This window comes from Tribolium madens, unplaced genomic scaffold (assembly GCF_015345945.1).
Source record: "Tribolium madens isolate multiple individuals breed KSU strain unplaced genomic scaffold, Tmad_KSU_1.1 Scaffold_96;HRSCAF=242;Tcas5.2_LG5, whole genome shotgun sequence".
Taxonomy (NCBI): domain Eukaryota; kingdom Metazoa; phylum Arthropoda; class Insecta; order Coleoptera; family Tenebrionidae; genus Tribolium; species Tribolium madens.
Genome location: NW_025401068.1, coordinates 15,037,869 through 15,058,387, shown reverse-complemented (window position 1 = coordinate 15,058,387; position 20,519 = coordinate 15,037,869). Strand labels below are relative to the sequence as shown.

The 20,519-nt window shown below is 30.5% G+C and overlaps 4 protein-coding genes across 6 annotated transcripts in view; all 4 read left to right on the top strand.

Moving 5' to 3' along the window:
- Window positions 1-7: 7 nt before the first annotated feature.
- LOC123012693 (solute carrier family 66 member 2) lies at window positions 8-12,817 on the top strand. Of its 3 annotated transcripts, XM_044410768.1 has the most exons (5): window positions 10-338; window positions 393-529; window positions 712-777; window positions 3,233-3,449; window positions 3,503-5,203. In XM_044410768.1, exons 1-5 carry the CDS (start codon window positions 136-138, stop codon window positions 3,693-3,695), a joined length of 816 nt encoding a protein of 271 aa, XP_044266703.1. In that variant the 5' UTR covers window positions 10-135; the 3' UTR covers window positions 3,696-5,203. The 3 variants fall into 3 exon arrangements, with proteins under 3 accessions (XP_044266705.1, XP_044266703.1, XP_044266704.1); XM_044410769.1 differs by lacking the exon at window positions 712-777 and having other exon boundaries at window positions 15-338; XM_044410770.1 differs by lacking the exons at window positions 712-777; window positions 3,233-3,449; window positions 3,503-5,203 and adding an exon at window positions 12,703-12,817 and having other exon boundaries at window positions 8-338.
- Window positions 12,768-14,317, top strand: LOC123012694 (ubiquitin-conjugating enzyme E2Q-like protein CG4502). The gene has a single exon (XM_044410771.1). The coding sequence runs from the start codon at window positions 12,768-12,770 to the stop codon at window positions 13,509-13,511; it is 744 nt and encodes a 247-aa protein (XP_044266706.1). The 3' UTR covers window positions 13,512-14,317.
- An 80-nt stretch (window positions 14,318-14,397) lies between these two features.
- Window positions 14,398-15,055, top strand: LOC123012957 (NEDD8). Its single transcript, XM_044411204.1, has 3 exons — window positions 14,398-14,561; window positions 14,618-14,748; window positions 14,858-15,055. The coding sequence occupies exons 1-3, from the start codon at window positions 14,544-14,546 to the stop codon at window positions 14,946-14,948; spliced, it is 240 nt and encodes a 79-aa protein (XP_044267139.1). The 5' UTR covers window positions 14,398-14,543; the 3' UTR covers window positions 14,949-15,055.
- A 154-nt stretch (window positions 15,056-15,209) lies between these two features.
- The window catches only part of LOC123012955 (transport and Golgi organization protein 6 homolog), a 6,986-nt gene continuing 1,676 nt past the window's right edge, over window positions 15,210-20,519 (top strand). The window contains exons 1-3 of the mRNA XM_044411202.1: window positions 15,210-15,359; window positions 16,148-18,132; window positions 18,179-18,365. Coding sequence (XP_044267137.1) covers window positions 15,305-15,359; window positions 16,148-18,132; window positions 18,179-18,365 — 2,227 coding nt within the window. The 5' untranslated portion in view covers window positions 15,210-15,304. The remainder of the gene's footprint in view (window positions 15,360-16,147; window positions 18,133-18,178; window positions 18,366-20,519) is intronic.

Sequence of the window (20,519 nt, the reverse complement as noted above, 5' to 3'; positions counted from 1 at the left end):
GCGTTACCTTCGCCACCACAGCCTATTAAACTTGACATTTTTAGTTGACATTTGACAGTTGAGTGAACACAGTGGTAATAAAAATGGGCAACACCAAATAAAAAGGCATTTGCTTGTTATTAAGTAGTTAGCAACATGGATTGGGTGATATCGGACGAACTGTCCCTTACAGTGGGAACATTGGTTGGCTGGGTCAGCGCTGGTGCTATGATTGTTGGGGGTGTCATCCCTTACATTCCTCAATACCGACAAATCAGAAAGACACAAGATGCTGAAGGTTTCTCATTGTTGGTTTGCCTGGCCCTTTTAGTAGCCAATACTTTACGTATTATGTTTTGGTAAGAATCGTATTGCTTTTTGTAAAAATTGTCCTAAATTCTGGGTGCTTTTAGGTTTGGTAAACACTTCGAATACCCCCTTTTGATTCAAAGTATAATCATGAACGTGACAATGTTTGTTATGATACATTTATGTGTTCGTGTAAGAAATAGGAATCAGCTTATGCAAGCCAGACAAAGGATATTTACAGGTATGGATTTTTGCAGGGGTTATTTTTAGAGAAAGAATCAATATTTCCAAATAAATCTGAGATAAGTAGCTCAAAGAAATGCGAATTATGGTAAAATTATTTTTTCCTATTGCTTACACCAGTATTTTTATTTTTCTTATTACTTTACAAAAATTGGTATAATAAATTTTTATTTTTGACAGCTAAACCCAGTGAAGTCGTCAGATTGTTAAAATCTAAGCCTCCCCGCTCTTCTCACAATATTTGTGGTAATTTGCTTGCACGCCTTGCTTTTTGCTTTCAGTACTAACAAGGATTTAAAGTATTGCCAATTTCAAAAATTTCTATTGTTAATTTCCTTTTAACAATTAACATTGTTTAAATAGTTAGCCAGAATACTTCTCCAGTTATTGGCATTACTTTAGTCAGCATGATAAATCTTTTCTATTTCTATCATTGAACCCATATTTAACATGGATTTCTATTTCTTATCTCTACTAAGGTCATTAAAGTCAAATTATTTTAATCAAAAGATAAATAAACTAGCATTATCTTCGCTTCTAATATTTTTATCGAATTTGACGACCCACGTTGTTACATTTTTTCATTGGCGCCAAATAATTATGTAATGTAGGTGTGTGAAAGTCTCTTTTTTATTTAGTTTGAAGTCTATTATCAACAAAACTTAAATAATGGTTACGTATTGTCGAAATTTGTAATCTCTTAATTCAATTGTAACATTGTTACGTTTAGATCGAGTATTTAAAACTGTTAATATTTACTCGAATGAAGTCCAAAATTCATTCTTTATGTATAAAGGATGATCTGTTTGTTTATAAAAGTAATAAAGACTATTTTTTTGTTTTTCATATTAAAGGGGCATTTGCACGACTCAAACTTTATTTGGCATGTTTCCAGTATAACTGAGCTATTGATTTTATTGGAATAGAAAGATAACTTCTGATGGCTGAAAAAGGCTATTTATATTTATTATTTGTTGGTGATGTCATATACTACTCCAAAAAATAAAGGAACAAAAAATTTTTCTAAATTGTTTGGTGATTTTTGTGTAACTCATCGAAAAATGGTTGTATCTAGATTAAAAAAAAAACATTTTGAAGCTTTATGTTTCTAGTTTTGAGATCTTTTGTCACAATGCATGAAACAGTCATGAAAAAATAAAAGGAACAAAAAATTTTCCAAAATTTTTTGATGATTTTTGAAAGGCTGTAACTCATCGAACAATGGTCGTACCTGAATTTAAAAAAAAACGTTTTAAAGCTTTAAGTTTCTAGTTTTGAGATCTTTTGGCAAATATTTTTTCTGTGCTACGGTTATCACGCAATTCTAAGTAATAGCGCGAGAAAAAAATTCTAAAGTTTCATGTTTTCGTTTTTGGTCCACAGGCGTGGGGAATTTTTTTTAGTTGAAAATGCATAGGCCTGATAGCATGTTTGTTTACCTTTAATATGCTTTTTTCACATTTTCCGTCAATTTGTCGCTGAGATATATGACTTTAAATGAAAATTTTTTTTTGAAAAAAAAATGAAAAAATCCTTTTGTTTTTGATCATCGATATCTCAGCAACCAATGACCACACAGAGAATATAAGGGTAGTGTCAAAAACTGGAATAAATGTTTTATAAGATTTTTTTATGATTTTTTATGATTTTTTCACAATATTGATTTAAAAAAAGGAGAAAAAAGTATTTTTAAGCGTTGTTTTAGTAAATCTACATTAAACCGTTTTCTCAGACTGATTGATCAAAATTTTGCAAAAGAATTAAAGGAACAATTGAACATACTATTTTTGAACAATGCCTAATTTTCATCAAGATGAAAAAAAACATTTTTTTCGACTTTTGTACAATTTTGCATTAGTTATTAGCTAAAAATAAAAAAAATTAAACAAAAACTTTNAGCTAAAAATAAAAAAAATTAAACAAAAACTTTTTGTTTTTTTTTTGAAAATTTGTAAAAACATTTAAGAAACAGTACTGCTTAATTTTTGAAAAAGAAATCAAAAATATTTTTTTGAATTTCTTTCGATTTTTTTTTTAATTTACAAATGCAAAATTGTAAAAGAAAGCTGAAAAAATTTGTTTTTCTCATCTTGACGAATATTAGACGATGTTCAGAAACAATAGTACAATTGTTCTTTTAATTCTTTTGCAAAACTAATCAATTGGTCCGAGAAAAATTTTGAATTTTTTTTCTTGCGCTATTACTTAGAATTGCGTGATAACCGTAGCACAGAAAAAATATTTGCTAAAAGATCTCAAAACTAGAAACTTAAAACTTCAAAATGTTTTTTTTAAGATCTAGATACGACCATTTTTCGTTGAGTTACAGCCTTTCAAAAATCACCAAAAAATTTAGGAAAATTTTGTGTTCCTTTAATTTTTTGGAGTAGTGTAGTAGTTATAACTAAATTGTGAGTGTCTTACATAGAAAATACGAGTTTTTCATTCATAGTAATAAAAAAAATACTTATTAATCAATATAATCATGACATTACATCATCTGAGTAAATAGTATAACACCAAAAAAGTTTTTTTTTTGGACTAAAACACGTGCAACAATACAACCAATAACAATAATTCGTTGGTTGCGCAACTCAATAAATTACTTCGAATTCTGAATATTTAAAATAGGCTTTAAAGACGCATGTTACTCATTTAATTTTTTTATGAAAATCTGTCGAAAACCAAGATTTTCTTTCAGATTTCGATATTAAGTACTTTTGGAACTGGAACGATTTCCAGTCGTACATTGACTGCATGTTGGTGTTTACGATTGCGACGTCAATCCTAATGTACGTTTTCATAGACAAGATAATTTTCGTGGAACTCATGGGCTTCTTGGCTGTTTTTACCGAAGCCATGTTAGGTACTCCACAATTAGTAAAAAATTTCAAAAGTAAATCCACTGAAGGTATGAGGTGAGTGTCGTTGTCATATTGTTGCTTTTTGATTGATTATTTTTGAATTGCAGTGTCAGTATGGTGATAATGTGGACTTGCGGTGACGTTTTTAAGACTTTGTATTTTTTATTACGTGAAGCTCCGATTCAGTTTTGGATCTGTGGGTCAGTGCAGGTGGCTGTGGACGTGTTGATTTTGTTACAAGTTTACATTTATCGGGGAAATACCGAACCGCAGCGTGTCAGAGCCCACCGAGGAGATTGAGTGGTTATCATATGGACTCATGAGGACGGAACTGACCAAAGCAAAGACGTGTGTAAAGTTAACGATGAGTTAAATAACAAAAACGACAGCAATAGTCTTGATGATCTGTCACAAATTATGAGTTCATCCAATGAGAAAATTTTAAATACTAGTGATAGGTGTAAAGTGCATTCCGAGAAACAGTTAAATAAGCACGTTATTAATGCCGACATACACAACGAGAGTCAAATTAAGATAGATGATAATGAAATTGATGGCAATGTTAATGATTTTGTAAGTAAATGTAATGGTATTTCGAAGAATCGAGTTTCACATTTTTCATACAAAAAACACACGAAACATAAAGTTAGTATGTTAATTCATAGACATACGTTATGACGTATGCTTTTACTTGTTTCGTAAATCAACAAATTTCAGCGTGTTGTTACCTTGAAAATTGAATTTATTATTTTTCGGAAACAAACATAATCAATACTAGATTTTAAGCGAGTTAAGGGAAAAAATTGTCTAATTTTTGTCAGCATTTATTAATATTGTTGCTACTATTATTATCATGTGTTTATATTTATGTGTATGCTCATAATATGGCAATAACTGAGAATTAAACCCTTGTACAAAAAGTTTTATTTTTTGTAAAAATTTATAAATACTTGTCCACGTAATTGTTTCATCGTAATTTATGGAAGAATTTTAAATAAAAAGACTCATTTTTTATTATAATCTAAAATTGAATATTTTTTGTCATAACATTTTTGTTATTATTAGTCAAGTTGAACACCACAAGAAGTTGGGTAATTTTTTAATTGAAAAGTGGAGCACTTTTTAAGAGATTTTAAATTACTCTAATATACAGGATGTTCGTTTTTTGAGTTATTATAGGAGATACAAGGTCGGTTAAATAAAGGCAAAGCTGCGCATTTTTATGCTGAACAATAATCTGAAAGAAAATTTAATGTGCCATTTTTAATTTTTGAGTTATTGGAAAAAAACGGAAATTTGTAATTTTCGTTTTTATTGTTTTAAGCGAAAACTAAAAGATAACGTTACCTAGAACGTTCTTAAGGCATTTTCTTACAAGGAATCTAAATCTGTCATCGTATTTTTCAAGGCGCTCTTGATATCAGAGGAGTTACAATACTCAACTTTGGATTTTCTTTTAGACGCCATATTTAATTTCTGTAGTTTTGAAAAGTCTTTTTGTTCCTGATCACAAATTTTACATGCTAATCAAAATTTAAAAAAAAAGCGTTTTTGCGAAGAGTGCTTTGGAAAAAACACCAACAATTTTAATTAACAAAGTAGATTTTGACAGTTCAGTTGACTTTGGATCTGTCACATTTCCATCAAGCTTAAAAACTAAGGTTTTGAAATAGGAACAACGGGATAAACTAGAATTTATTCTTCGCAAAACAAAACAACACAAAGTTATAAAACTTAGTTTGTTAATTAAAATTGGTGGCATTTTTTCCAAAGCACTCTTCGCAAAAACGCTTTTTCTTAGATTTGATCAGCACGTAAAATTTGATTATATCGTGTGATACATCGTTGTAATCAGAAACAAAAAGACTTTTCAAAAATACAGGGCGTCCATAAGAAAATCCAAAGTTGAGTGTTGTTGTAATTCTGATATCAAGAGCGCCTTGGACAATACGATGACAGATTTAGATTCCTTGTAAGAAAGTGCCCTAAGAACGTCCTAGTTAAAAACGTCTAGGTCTTTTAGTTTTCTCTTGAAAAAATAACGAAAATTACAAATTTATGTTTTTTTTTCCAAATAATTCAAATATTGACACATTAAATTTTCTTTCAGATTATTATTCAGCATAAAAATGCACAACTTTGCTCTAATTTAACTCGATCTCTTATAATAACTGAGATCTCCATGGTGGAACACCCTGTATGCAATTAAATTATTTATACACGCTACCTTTTTTATCGTGAAAGTATTTTTAATTTTCGTATAAATTTATGAAATTTAGGTAAATACTGTTACAAAAATCCGATAATGAAATCAATAAATGGTGCTCTATATTTTGAATGAATTAACTGTTTAGTAAATTATTGAGTGGATAAATTTTGTTTTAATTCATTTATTTATATACCATTATGGCAATAATTTGTATAATTATTCATCAAAATATTTTATTTCATTTTAACTAAAAAAAACGTAAATTTATTTATCAGTGATTATTAATGTATGTTTCTGTGATTTCATCGTGCTTCTAGTCTTTCTACAAAACCAACGTAAATCCTAGTTTATGTTGATAATTGCTTCCTACATTTTTGTTATTTTGTTATGCAAGACAGTTTATAAATGTTCTTACACCAAATCAACTACGGAATTAATCTGTAACGAGAAACAACTCAAAACAAATATGAAAAACTGAAAACAGTGTTTTGGGAAAAACTTAAATTCCCACAGTTGACTTAATCACCGACATTTATAAACATCCTGTAAATTGTTAATTTGAATTAATTCACTAGTTAATTGTTCGAAATAAGTCGTACATTTAGGTTTATTTATTACGAATGCGTTTGTAGCTGATATTTTTTGTTCCGTTTGTGCTCTCTCTCGTGAATAGGGTTTATTATTATTTTTAGTGCAATTAGACATTGAATATAATGAAATGAAGCTGCCATTTTTTTTTACTTCAAGTTTATTAATTTGAGACGATTTTTTATAATTGCTTTCTCAGTAATGTTATCGTAATGCTTTTCTAATTATCTCAACATATGCTGTTGTAATTTAAAGCGTTTTATTAATGAGATAGTGTTGCATTGCCACCGCATGATTAAACCTTCAAACTTTTTAGGAGCTTCTAAAAGTAAATGATGCTTAAATATTGTAACACAATTTCATGAACCGCAAAAGTATTAATATTGAAATAGTTTTGTCGTGAAAAAATTCTCGTCAGAGATAATTTAAAACTAATTGCACTAAACTGTGTTAAGTAGTTCAGAGTTCTAAAGTAACATTCCAAGTGAAATAGTATCTACTTTGTTTTCCACTGTATACCAATAATTAGATATAAAAATACTAATAGCATCTACGCCAAAAGACGTCTTCTGTTTTCGAAAAATTGTAATTTTTGATACCTTGTAAATAAAAATAACTTATATTTGACAAAAGACTTATTCTTTATTGACGTCACCTAACGTATTCGCCCACTCAGCATCCCAGTTCGATATTATTAAGAAATCACAAACACAAAAAAAACGTTTTCAGGGGCTGTAAACACCCACACAAATTTTATGATCAAAGTGCTGCTAGACAAGTAAAACTTAACACTTTGGCGGCGCTAACAAATGTGTCATTACCATCATAATAAAGGAGTTAATGTTCACAAAGTGTGCTTAATATAATCAACAAACTCAGCTGACGATATTGTCTTTTGAGCCATCTTGGACGCCGGTTTTGTGAGGCGCCAGCCATCGATCCGACTTAGTGCGCCAAATCAAGTGGCCTGTGCATCGTCGCTGCCAGTTATCAGCAAGGGTCAGCTACAGCCTGTACCAACATCTTTTTATCTCAGTTTTATCAATGGAGAAGTGGACTGTTTTGGGTAAGTACACGATTTTACACACATTCAAATTTGTGGTAAAAATATTGTATGCAACCCCTCCTTGCCCACTTTCATGTCTTGCCAAATCGTAATTTTGCGTTTTTGGTACATAATGGAAAAAAGAGCGCAAAAACTTGAAAATATTTGTTAGATTTTGGACGAAATGGGCCTCCTAACCTTAGTTTCAAGCCCAGTTTTGGGGTACTTTTCAAAAACGCGCGACATTTTTTTTTTGTGTGGAATTTGTGCTTCAATGAATGAAATACACCACAGGTGTTAATTATTTTACTTTGCCAGGATTTTATTTATACTTGTCTAGTTCTAAAAATTAATACTAGAATTAATTCCTATAACATTTAAAAATCAGTTCGTGTTTACATATTCAAGTAGGAAGAACATTTTTTAGTTTAATTTTCGCTGATTGATTTTATTTCGGTAGCGATTAAGTAATGTGTTTTTAGCAGGATTAAATGTTTATTATTTCATTCACGTTTCAACAATTTTTATCGTCTAAATATTGAGATCAATAAATCGTACAGGTACGATCCCATCATTTCAACTGTCAAGTTTGACGAAAAATAAATATGTAATTAGGTTCGTTGTTTCATTAAATTTATGATAAATGTGCAAATAATAAGGAATTGTAAGGTTATTCAGAGCATGTGTAGAATTCCGCTTTCATTATGATAAAAATCTGGAATGGGACAATCAATATTTTATTCTATTTTTTAGCTATTTATAGTTTAAATTTAAAAATTAACAAGTTTGTAATTTTTTTCTTTTTAATAAGTGGGACAATAACTCATTGATCCTCGTACAAATAAATTAGAGATAATGTGAATAAATTAGTTGTTCTTTGAAGATTTTTTTCAACAATGTTAAGATAGTGAGTTATCTATAAGACTTTGTAATGTCGAATGGGCGGAACCCGTTTTATCACAAAGGGATGTTGTGATGACACACATCATCATGACACATAATGGACATTTGCACAACAAAAACAATTTCTTATACGCTGTCAACAGTAATTTTAGTCTTTACAAAATGTAATTTTCCATTTATTATTGTTTTATATTCATCGTTTTCACGCCTTGCATATTATCACGTAGTTTTAAGAAAGGTCACTTTTCTAAATTCAGCAAGTGCACTTGCAAAATTTATGTACTTATTTTACCTGTCTAGGTATGTCATCAATCAAATGTTAAACTAAAATTAGCAAACAATGATTGCAGGTGCAGATCATTCATGATTGTTGCTAAAATTGAAAAAAAAAATTGTTTTTGACTGTGGTGTTGTGCTAAACGCTGTGATTAGGATCTACTTATGCAAATTCATGTTAATTTGCTAAAATCCTTCACCTTGGCGGATATTTTAGACTGATTTCCACACGTAGGTACTCTATTTGGGGGCTAATCTATTCGGATTTAGTTGGAAGAAAAGTAGAACACCATAAATAACATGTTTTCAAGGAAGAAAATAATCAGGGGTTACATTCGTTATTAAAAAATACTAACCTCGAAATTCTGTTGAATTTAAAATATCAAATATTTTTCCACTTAATTATGTTACGAAGTCATTCCTAGAAGAAAATTAAATTTTGAACCACCGCCGTTACTAAATTAAACGAGAATATTTACATTTCTGTATTTTTTATTTCTAATAAGCTCAAGTATTTCATCTCTATGGAAGATAATCCAAATAAGTACTCGTACATATTCAGTAAACGAGTAAAACAATTTATTTTCTCCGGAAAATATGCTACATTAAATTAGACGGAAAATTTGTTTACGTGTTTCATGTATTATAAAAATAAGAAATAAACGAGAATACGTTAGATATTTTCGCAAAAGCTTGTTGAAAGCGAACTCATAACTGATTTGTAAGCAGAAATACATTTCTATGCCAAACTCATAACACTGTTATTGATTATGACGTGATTAATTCACAAAGTTTAGATCATGATTGTTTTATCAAATTCCAGTTTGCCTTTCATGACAAATTTGTGTACAAGATTCACTAAAACTGGAAAGCGTCACGAGACATCGAAGTATAAAAATAGTTTTTGTTTCGAACTGAATATAGGATATGACATACCAGGTGAATAAAAAGTTTTTTGCTTAAACTAATTGATGAATGATAAAGTACTATAAAAATGTGGTGTTTTATCAAGAATAATTTTTCGAAATTTTCTTTTGTTTTTGAGTTCAACAAAAAATTTTTTTTTGAAATGTCAACCATTTTTCTCATGAAGGTTATGATCTAAGGATTACAACTATCTACTTTATATTTAATTAAAAAAAAAATACATAAATTGCAATTTTTACAAAAAAAAACGCATAACTCAAAAATAAAACAAAATACGGGTTATTCATAAATATGAAGCAATATTTAAGCCTCAAAAATGAGCTATAAAATGATGTTAATTTAAATAATAACTTGTGTCCTACCTCTACTGATAAGAATTTTACAGCCCTCGGAATGTGGGTATGGAAATTTGTATTTTTTGTAATAACTTTGGAACCATTTGACTAAATATTATAGAATTACGAAAACCGGATACATCTACTCAATTTCCGGTTCCAGCAATTGCAGGTCATATTTTCTGTGTTTTTTTGTTTTTTTCTTAACATTTATTTTTTTAGTCAAAACAATAGAGTAATCAATTTTGAATAAAAAACGCATAACCTTTAATACCTCTAAAATGGACCGCTTTTATAGGTCATTTTTGAGGTTCAAATATTGCTTCATATTTATGAATAACCCTATATTACTTTAATTTATATTAATTACTATTTTTTGGAGGCAAATAAATAAAAAAAACCTGTTGATTCCATACTTTTTATTTACCTGGTATGTATATTATTGTTATTAGACCCCGTTTACTAATGAATTTTTGTCATAAAACTAAATGCTTTGTTTTATTTTTACTATCAGTTTAAAAACTGCAATATCTACGTATACACGTCTGAATTTCTCAAAGTTTTCAATCTTTTGTTACAATATTTTTTTAAGTGATAATTGTAATAGTTATTGTTAAAAAATGGGTGAGTTTCGGTAAACGGAATCTAAGAATTCTTTTGCTTTTGATTATTTGTATTTTATTTTACTTAAATTATGTTTTAAATAAATTTTGTATTCTAGGAATGGCAACGTAATTTCGTTTTTATAACTTTTATTAAATTTAAAATTCTGACTCTTGGACTTGAATCTCTCGTTGACGAACTCCAGATTCTGACCTGACCTATAACATTTCCATTTCTACTTAACTTAATATCCTTTGCACGGCGTAACTTTGTAAAATAATTTACATTTTCAAACATATCTAAATCCTTTATTCCGATGGAGAGCATCGTTTCGCATTCTAATTAAAAAAATTCTTATACAGGGTGTTTCACACAATTTTACGAGACCTGCGCCTGTAAGATGCAATCAATAATACATATTCCGATACGAACTCGATTACAAATTTTGAAAAATTGAATTATCTTCTCTTACCTTCTCACCCTTTAAAAAATTACAACGTTTTTAGTTAGTTAGTGATTAAGATAGATAAACTAGAATCATATTCATGCAGTCTCTTAATAGAACAAATGATAATTGTTTCTGAAAAACTGCAGTTTATGACTATTAATGAAACAGTGATTAATGTGACAACTACTGTAATTTTGTATCTAGTGTTTTGTGACTTTTGTATATTTGGGTGCGCATATTAGGCGCAAGCCTCGTAAAGTTATGTGAAACACCCTGTACAGGGTGCTGCATTTTGGATGTCCGAATAGGGAATCTCCGAAACTAAGAGGTTTAGCCAAAATCGAGTAATACATTCCGCATCCCGCTATCGTCTTTTATAGACAAAAATTGACGTTTTAGCGAAATCTAAAAAATTCATATCTTCCTTATTATAGAAGACACAGATTTGAAATAAAAACATTATACAGGCACTTTTTTACGTAGAATTTAATAATGTAGTTAACAATTTTTTTCAGTTGTTTGTTTAGCCGTAATAAAATAAACTTGTATTTTTTTTAAATGGGAATCATATGGCTATGTCATTTTTAAAAAGCTTGTTTTTTTCTTATCTAAAAAATCTATATTTGTAACAAATTATTATAATACATTTTTAGCAAAAAAAAATGTTGCATCTTCAACCAAAAGGATTTAAACTATAATTATATTCAACCAGTGTCACTAATGAAAGAGTTTTCTAAGTACTAAGTAATGAAAAAGATGCAAAATAAATTGTAATTCAACTTATTGGCGACTAATAACATTTCTTTGTTTTTAAACAAGCTAACATACCATTGCAACTTCTAGTGATATATAGAGTGTTGTAAAAAAAAGCCGCTTTAATTCTTCAATAAAATATATTTTAAATGACACAAAAATGACGATATGGCTATTCAAATACCCAAATTCCGTCTATGTGAAACGTTATCCTACCTCCATTAGATCATCAAAAAAAAAAAGTTTTTTCTAATTGTGTTGACTGTTGACACATTTGTTTTTCCTATTTTTGGATTTTTTAAAAATATGTAATAATTTTGTTCTGAGGCGCTCGGATATTTGTTCAATGCTTCTACCGTATCATATTTTTTAAATCTTTATAATCTTATATATTTTTTCATCTATTTTACAGTTCACAAAACTCTTATTGATTATTATTTACACATTTGGAGTGAAATAGTTTTTTCATGGCAAACTGTTATCACACAAAATATGTATTTCACTTTTTAAGTATAGTTATAAAAAAATATTTTGTTACAAATATATATTTTTTAGATCAGAAAAAATAAGCTTTTCTAAATTGCTATAGCCGCCTATGATTTTCATTTAAAAAAATACAAGTTCATCTTATTACGGCTAAACTAATAACTGAAAAAAATTGTTAACTACATTATTAAATTCCTCGTAAAAAAGTGCCTCTATAATGTCTTTCTTTCAAATCCGTATCTTCTATAATAACGAAGATATAATTTTTTTTAGATTTCGTCAAAATGACAACTTTTGTCTGTAAGTCGAAAACAAAAGACGATAGCGGGATGCGGTTTTAACCAATATTACTTTCTCAAAAAATGAGCCCCCTCATGTATCACTCGTTTTTGGCTAAACCTCTTAGTTTCGGAGATTCCCTATTCGGACATCCAAAATGCAGCACCCTGTACATAGTGCTTTGGCAATCATTAGATTTGTCTCAATGAAATTTAATTACTGTGATCATTTTTTCTTTATAAAAGACTAGTAAATTAAAAAAATTGCATTTTTAATTTAACGTAATTTCTAATAAGAGTAATAAAAAATGAAAAAAAAAAGATGTTTGATAACTTGTAAAATTTTGGACACGTTTATTTGTATGAAACAAAACAAAAACACAAAATGTCAATTGTAGCAATTGTGAGGTGGATTAAAAACGTACTGATTATTTTAACAGTTTTTGTTCCTTTCAGGGCTTACAGAAGTTTTGCAGCCTTAGTCGCGGATTCCGGTCACAATAAGCCCCCTTAGGGCCAAAATGAGCAGCCGATCGAAGGAAAAAGTCACCGCAATGTTCCGCAAGATCTTCAAATCCTCAAACAAAGAAGGCGAAGGCCCCAGTAAACCCAATCCCTCAGGATCAGGCTCTCCCGCTCGCCGGCTTTTAAGAGGTTGCCGCGATTCGGTGTCTCCCGCCGCCCCCCAGGCCAGTCCAGCCTTCACCTCCAGCAAGGGGAAAAAGGGGGAAGACGGACCCTCCCATAAAAGTGTTCGCGCCCGTAGACTCATGAAGGAGTATCGCGATTTGCAGCGTCTCCAAAACTCCAAAACGGACCCAGTGTTCACCGTCGAGTTAGTTGACGATAATTTATTCGAGTGGCACGTGAAAGTGTACAAATTAGACGCTGAAAGTGAGTTAGGCAACGACATGAAGGAGTTGGGCATAAACTACATTCTTTTGCATGTAGTTTTTCCCGAAAACTTTCCCTTCGCCCCTCCCTTTATGAGGGTGATTTCGCCGAGGATAGAGAAAGGGTTTGTTATGGAGGGCGGCGCAATTTGCATGGAGTTATTGACACCAAGGGGATGGGCGAGTGCTTACACAGTCGAAGCCGTTATCATGCAATTCGCCGCCAGTGTCGTTAAAGGTCAGGGCCGGATCCAGAGGAAAACCAAAGGGCAAAAAGTGTTCAGTAAAAGGACGGCAGAGGAGAGCTTTAGGTCGCTGGTTAAGACACATGACAAATATGGCTGGGTCACACCCAGTTTAGCCGATGGTTAAATACTCTTGTCCAAATATATCGAATCCGTTCCGTTTAACAGTGTTATCTGAATGTTCAGAATAGATATGTATTTTATGATAAAGCTGTATACTTATATTGTCCAATTTAGACATTTATTCAAATCACATTTAAGTAATTTTTGGCATTATAAGTAATTTCGTTTCAACTGCCGAATTAAAGCAAAAATCCCTTCCAATATTGTGGTCCCGATTTAATTGGAATTTCCGGATTTGTAGTTGCCAGATTTTGCCCCAATGCATGCAAGTATATATTTATCTGTGTGGAACAAACATCAAAAACATTAAAGCACCAATTTCAAACTTTCCACTCGTTTCATTCTTTAATAATATGTGCAAACTTTTGCGAAAATAACAAATTTAATATCTTACTCTCTCACTAGAAATGTCTAAATGGTAAATCATTTTTAGTGTGACTGAAGTTTTTAATTTGAAAGTGAAAAAATGTGATTGTTTTACCATATTTAATTCGTTCGTGTTTTGTCTAGTTATTCGACAAAACTGAAATGCTAAAGGCTAATGTTCAAAAATGAAAATGCTCATTCAAAGTATATTTTATAGTACATTTAGTAAAATAGGTGAGTTAGTGTAATTATTGTACCTCCCAAAAAGTCCACTGAAACAGTATTTTAGCTAATAGTTGTGATTTGTTGTTAAATGTGTATTTTTTTATTTACTCTTTTGTCTTCCAGGGTCAATTTTATGTAACCAATTTATTTTTAAGATACATATTTAAACTTGATTCAAGTAATTGTTACTTAATGATAATAAATGTAACAATAAATGTTTTAACTTGTTTTTTTACCCTAAATCTTACGTTACGTTACGTTGCGCAAACGCAGCTTTACGTAGTGATGTAATAGAAGAAATCTGCATTATCGTCAAAAAAGTGACAGTTGCAAAATTTCTGCTTAATAACGAAAATTACAGTTATTTATAAAATTGTATAACCTAATTGTGACACCAACTGTTTACTGCTTTAGATTTTTGCCGGTTTTTCAAAAATCAATTAGAATGTTGATCAAAGTTAAAGTAAGTTTTAAAAATTTATAGGTTAGGAAATTGTATTTCTTTTGTCCTCATTTCAGACTCTTACCGGTAAGGAAATTGAGATTGATATAGAACCGACAGATAAAGTTGAAAGAATTAAAGAACGAGTAGAGGAAAAAGAAGGGATTCCACCTCAACAACAAAGATTAATCTTTTCAGGAAAACAAATGTAAGAACGATGGAATTTTTATAATCAGTTTTCTAGCTATGGTGGCTTAATACTCAATAAAACATGAGTAATTTTTAAAATAAAGAACGCAACTAATTTTTTATTATAGGAATGATGAGAAGACTGCTCAAGACTATAAAGTTCAAGGCGGTTCTGTCCTGCATTTAGTGTTAGCACTTCGTGGTGGTACATCATTTTAAGTTTTTCGCCCCTTTGGAAGGGTTCATCTTTAGGTTACTATGTAAATCATTAAATATTCACTCTTATTTTTTGATGCCTTTGTTTTAATAAATACAGTGGTAAATTATTTGAAATTTCAATGATTACCATACATTTCATATTTGCACCCTTGAGATTTAATTTTAATCAGCAAAGTCATTTCTCAGTTTTGCATGGCTTTAATTGAAATCACTTAATGTTTAAAATGTCAAGAATTGTCAAATTATTAGTTTGAGACATGGCCTACAAGTGTCAACATGTACTGTAACGTTACCTAAATAAAGGTGTTTTTTTGTTATGGTTTTCTTTCCTTTTGATTACTTAATACAATTACATCATGGATAAATCACAGTTAGTAAAATTATTATGTGAACTCAACGGAATTTCCACAGGTAATAAAATTTGTTTATAACATTCAACATAACCTAAAATTAAAACCGCTTGTGTTAACACATAAAGGTGCAATTACACATACCGTAACTTTAACTTAACGTTACGTTTTGTGATGTGAAATGATGAAATAGTTTTATAACAAAGCACTGAAGTTAATTTTTTATCACGACAATAGAGTTAGAGTGTAAAAATTAACTTATACTTGAATAATACAGGGTGACTCATTTATAATAAAGACCTTAACCGATTTTCTGACGCAACCCAAAATACATTCAAGAGACATTTTTTTTTATTTATTAGTTTACTTTACTGACTATTTCGTTCACTTTACGGACGATTAAAAAATCACACATACGGCGTGCGCCAGAACTCGCGTCCCAGAGAAAAATTTCAAGTAAAATATCAGGAACATGGAAAAAATGTTTTTTGACATTTGACATTTTTTATGTCTATTTAATGATACTCATGATCTTGAATATGTTTTCATTACAATTATTTAGTAAAGGACAAAAATTTTGCCAATAAAAGCCACAAATAACATTAAACAGAGTTACAATTTAATTTTCTAATAACCTGTAGCAAAAAAACTTGGAAAATTATTTTTCCAACAGAAGTAATTAGTCAAAGTGCAAAATTTAAACTCTTATAACTTCGAAATTTTTGTAGATAATTCTTTTTTTACATTTTTTTCATGTTCCTGGTATCTTACCTCATATGGCATTTTTCTCTGGGGCGCGAATTCTGGCGCACCCTGTAAGTCCAAAATTGAAAAGACTACATTTTTTAGATTCACGTGAAGACGATGAGGGTGATATATTCCAAAAAAGATACGAAAAAGCAATCAACACTCTTATGTGTTCTTTTGACGAAATATTGTCAAAAATTTCACTTGACGTTGCGTTGGAGGGAAATGAGTCTAATAAAATAAAATACATGATGTTAAATTTTTATATTTTGGAGTTAGTAAACGAACAACTTGCAACTTCAGACATCAGCGTTTTGAGTGTCCAAGAAACAAAAAACGTAAAAACGTGTTTAAAAATTCTAATGAATAATGGAATTTTGACAAACATTCAACCAAAACTCCCTTATTTCATTCCAACACACACAAGTACAAGCGATATTTATTCTGATTACACTTTATTGAAATGCACCGTTCTTGGATTTTACAAGTACATGAAATACCCGAATTTGAGAATGTTGATTTTACCACATTTGCTACAAGGAATGTTAGTTGCATTTTATCAACTCGCTTACTGCCCTTTAAAAAAACCAACAACTGACGCTCAAGATAAGTTCGTAATGACTCCTGAAACGTATCAGAAACTAGTCCACGACCAAGAAGAATTTCGAAGAATTTTAGACGATATAAGTCACAATATTCATCCCACAATTCTGATTAGAGAAACAATGGTTTTATTCCAAGCCAATGCCCCCCTGTGGTTCAAAAAATCAATTTCAAACACCTTGACTAAGATAATTCGGTCGCCGAAAGGCGTCCAACACATCGCTTCAGCCCTGCTTTCCGGCTCCGAAGACGACACAACAAAAGCATGGAAAATCCTCGAGGTGTTAACAAAGCTCATATCGAGCTGTCGAAAATTCCCAGACTTTGAAACAAACATTTGCAACCAAGTGTTAAATCTTCTTGTCTCAAGCCGTGATTTATTGATTTTCGAACGGTTGGTTGTGTCTTGCACGAAATGTCTATATTCCGAAGATAAAGAATTGTGCAATGCAGTTTTTGTCAAGAGGATAACGACTCCGTTATTATATTTCGCCAACAAAGAACACCAATTTCGTGACGAAGACGTAACGGATGACATTAAACAAACTGTGCGTTTGCTTTACGGATGTTTCATCGATGGTTTACCAACCAACCTGTTGACGACTTACATCAACGTCTTATTCCACTTGTATCACCTAACTGTGAAATCGGCGCTAGAAACCACTAGAAAGGAACTGAGAGAAATTTTAATTAAGTTTTTGCAAGCTTGCACCAAGATGCACGAATTATTGGACAACTTTATTTTCGGGTTTACGATTAACGGGATTTTACAGTTCCGCAATGATATCGTTGTTGAGATTGATCAAAAGATAATCGTGAGAAATACTCCACATGTCATTATTTATACAGATGTTATGGACACGGTTTTGGGGCTTCTCAATCTCGAGCAAAAAATCGTCTTATTTGGATTTTTGCTAAATTGTGTTACCAACAAAGGGAAATATTTCCCGACTCTTCATAACAGTACAGAATTATTAGGTAACGAAGATCATGTAACGGGTGCCGTTCTTGAACGACTTTTAACAATCCATAGAATTCTATCTCAATTAGCTGAAAACAAAGAAGTGCAACTGTTTCTCAGGAACAAACCTGATGATATTATTAATTACATTAACAACGTGTTGTCTCAAGAGAGTGACGAACAACTCGTTTTTCTTGTTTTGATGATTCTGGATAATTTGATTGCAAATTCTTCAGCAAGTGCTCTAGCAAAATATAGAATTTTGGAACAGTCCCTATCAACTAAATCAAACAACCAGGAATTGAAAACTCTCTGTGACAAACTCAAACAAGCACTAAACGAAGAAAAAACTCAAACTTGTGAAACCACGGACGAAAAAACTGAGTTTGAGGAAGCCCTCGAGGACGTTTATGACCCTTTACTCCCTGTTAGAGGGCATGGTTTACTGACTTTGTCAAAGTTGCTTGAAAAAAAGGACAAACAAGCACTTGAGAGGAAACAATATTTGCTTAATTTATTCCAGGTAGGAGTGGCCGGAAACTAAATTTCTCTCATTTATTTTGTTACAGTTACATTTAAAAGATGAGGATTCGTTCATTTATTTGAATGCGGTTCAAGGCCTAGCGGCCTTGGCTGATACTTTTACAGATACCGTTCTTGAGACTTTATGTGAAGAGTATTCCGATTTTAGGGAAAAAGCTCAAGAAACTCGGATGAAATTGGGTGAAGTCTTAGTTCGCGTTACAAAAATTTTGGGTGAGTGATTGCATTTTGAACTTGGGGTCAAAGCAGGGCCGTAACCAGGATTTTATTTCGGGGGGGGTTTCTTGTAGGTCCATGAAAATGAAATTAAAGAAGACGAATTAAAAAGCAAAAATCTCTAAGTACACGTTTTTATTTTAAATTGAAATAAGAGATCCTAATTAAACATAAAAAAATACAAATTAACTCACAAAAGTAACAAAAAATAAAATAAATTTTTAATACTTTTTATTGTTACAAATTTAAACAGGAGATGAATATTCATTTTTAAAACAAAAATTTTCTATGAACATATATCGAAAAATGCTACACAAGGGGTGCGTCTTTTAGTAGTTTTTTTTTCAATATTTCCGAAATCATTTTAGAAAAAAAAATCAAAATTTGCTACAGATGATAACTTTTATACTCCTAAACAAGTACAAAAATAAAATGTTGAAATTTTTAATTAGGTGCTTCCTAAACTAGATTGGATTAGGGTAAAAATTTACTCTATTTTGCCTGTGGTTTCTTGCCACTTTCAGCAACAAAATTTCATAGTTTTTCATAAAAAAAAAGTCTTTTGTGTTTTTCCGATACAATTTACGGATTTTTAGTAAAAATCGGTTCAAAAATTTATGTTACAGACCATAAACAGCATAAAAATTAAAAATTAAATTTGTTTTACCGTTTAGGACGCCCCTGATTAAAAATTTTGTTATTTGGCATTTGTTTGGGTGTACATAAAGGTACCAAATTTTGTAATTTTATCTATTCTGAAATATTAGGAAAAACCCTTTAAAAAACGTACCTTTTTTAGGGGGTGTAGCTCCTTTTCATAGCATTTTTCAAAACACTTTTATCTTAAAATTAAATATTCTATTAACTATTTAAATTTGTACCTAACAATAAAAATTAAATACTGTATAATTAACACATGAAAAATTAATTCACAAAAATTTAAAATTAACTCATTAAAATAACAAAAAAACTAAATTTTTAACACTTATAACACTATATAACCCCCCTTGGGTACGGCCCTGGGTCAAAGTGTGTTGTATTGCAACTGTCGAATGTAGTCATTTTAGGTACCGTTACTATTTAGAATTACTATCGTTAAGGAATTTTGATAAACTTTCCCAGGGGTTACAATTTATGGTTACAACACCAACTTTAATGTTAATTGATATTAAAGTTGCGGTTTTACCAATTTATTACAAGTTTCGTTGTAATTGCCAAGTGAAGTTATAATTCGTGTTTTATTGGTGCAAAATAAAAGTCGAGAGTGATAAATTAAGCGTCAATTACAAATTTATTAAAATTATCTTTGGACGGAAGAGATAATTGCATGAATTACCGGTTTATTCATACTGATCACTAGATTACTTTCATTTGAAGACTAACCGTTACTCCAATATGCTACTTGTGTTTGTTAGCAGAGCCGGATTGAGCCCCAAAAATTATTACTATACTCCAAAAAGTTAACAAAAATTTTTTTTTTAATTTTTTAGTGATTTTGAAAGGCTGTAATTTATCTTACTTTAAATTTCTAGTTTTGAGATTTTTTGACAAATTTTTTTTACGCAATTCTAAATAATAGCACGAGAAAAAAAAGCTAAATTTTTATGTTTTTGTTTTTGGTCCACGGACATGGGGAATCGATATCTCAGCAAGTAATGACCACACAGAGAATATAAGTGTAATGTCAAAAACGGGAATAAATGTCTCACAAGGTCCTTTTATCATTTTTTAAAAAATATTTTTTTTCCAACTCAACATCTTTTTGCATTGTTTTAGTAAATTTACCATGTATTCACTAATATTGATGGAAAGACTAATGTTTTTAGATGTTTTTACAGCTTAATGTACCCCCCATAGCCCTGTAAACTTTTAAATCAATCCATAACGCCGTTTTCTCGTACCAGTTGTTCAAAGTTTTACAAAATAATTAAAGGAATTGTGCATATTTTTTTGAACATCGTTTAATCTTTGTCAAAATGAGGAAAACAATTTTTTCAGCTTTCTTTTACAAATTTGCATTAAGTAGTTAAATTCGAAAAAAAATAATTCAAACGAAAAATTTGATATTTTTTTCAAAAATTAATCAGTACCGTTTCTTGAATTTTTTTACAAATTTAAAAATCTAAAACATTTTTTTTGTATTTTTGTTCC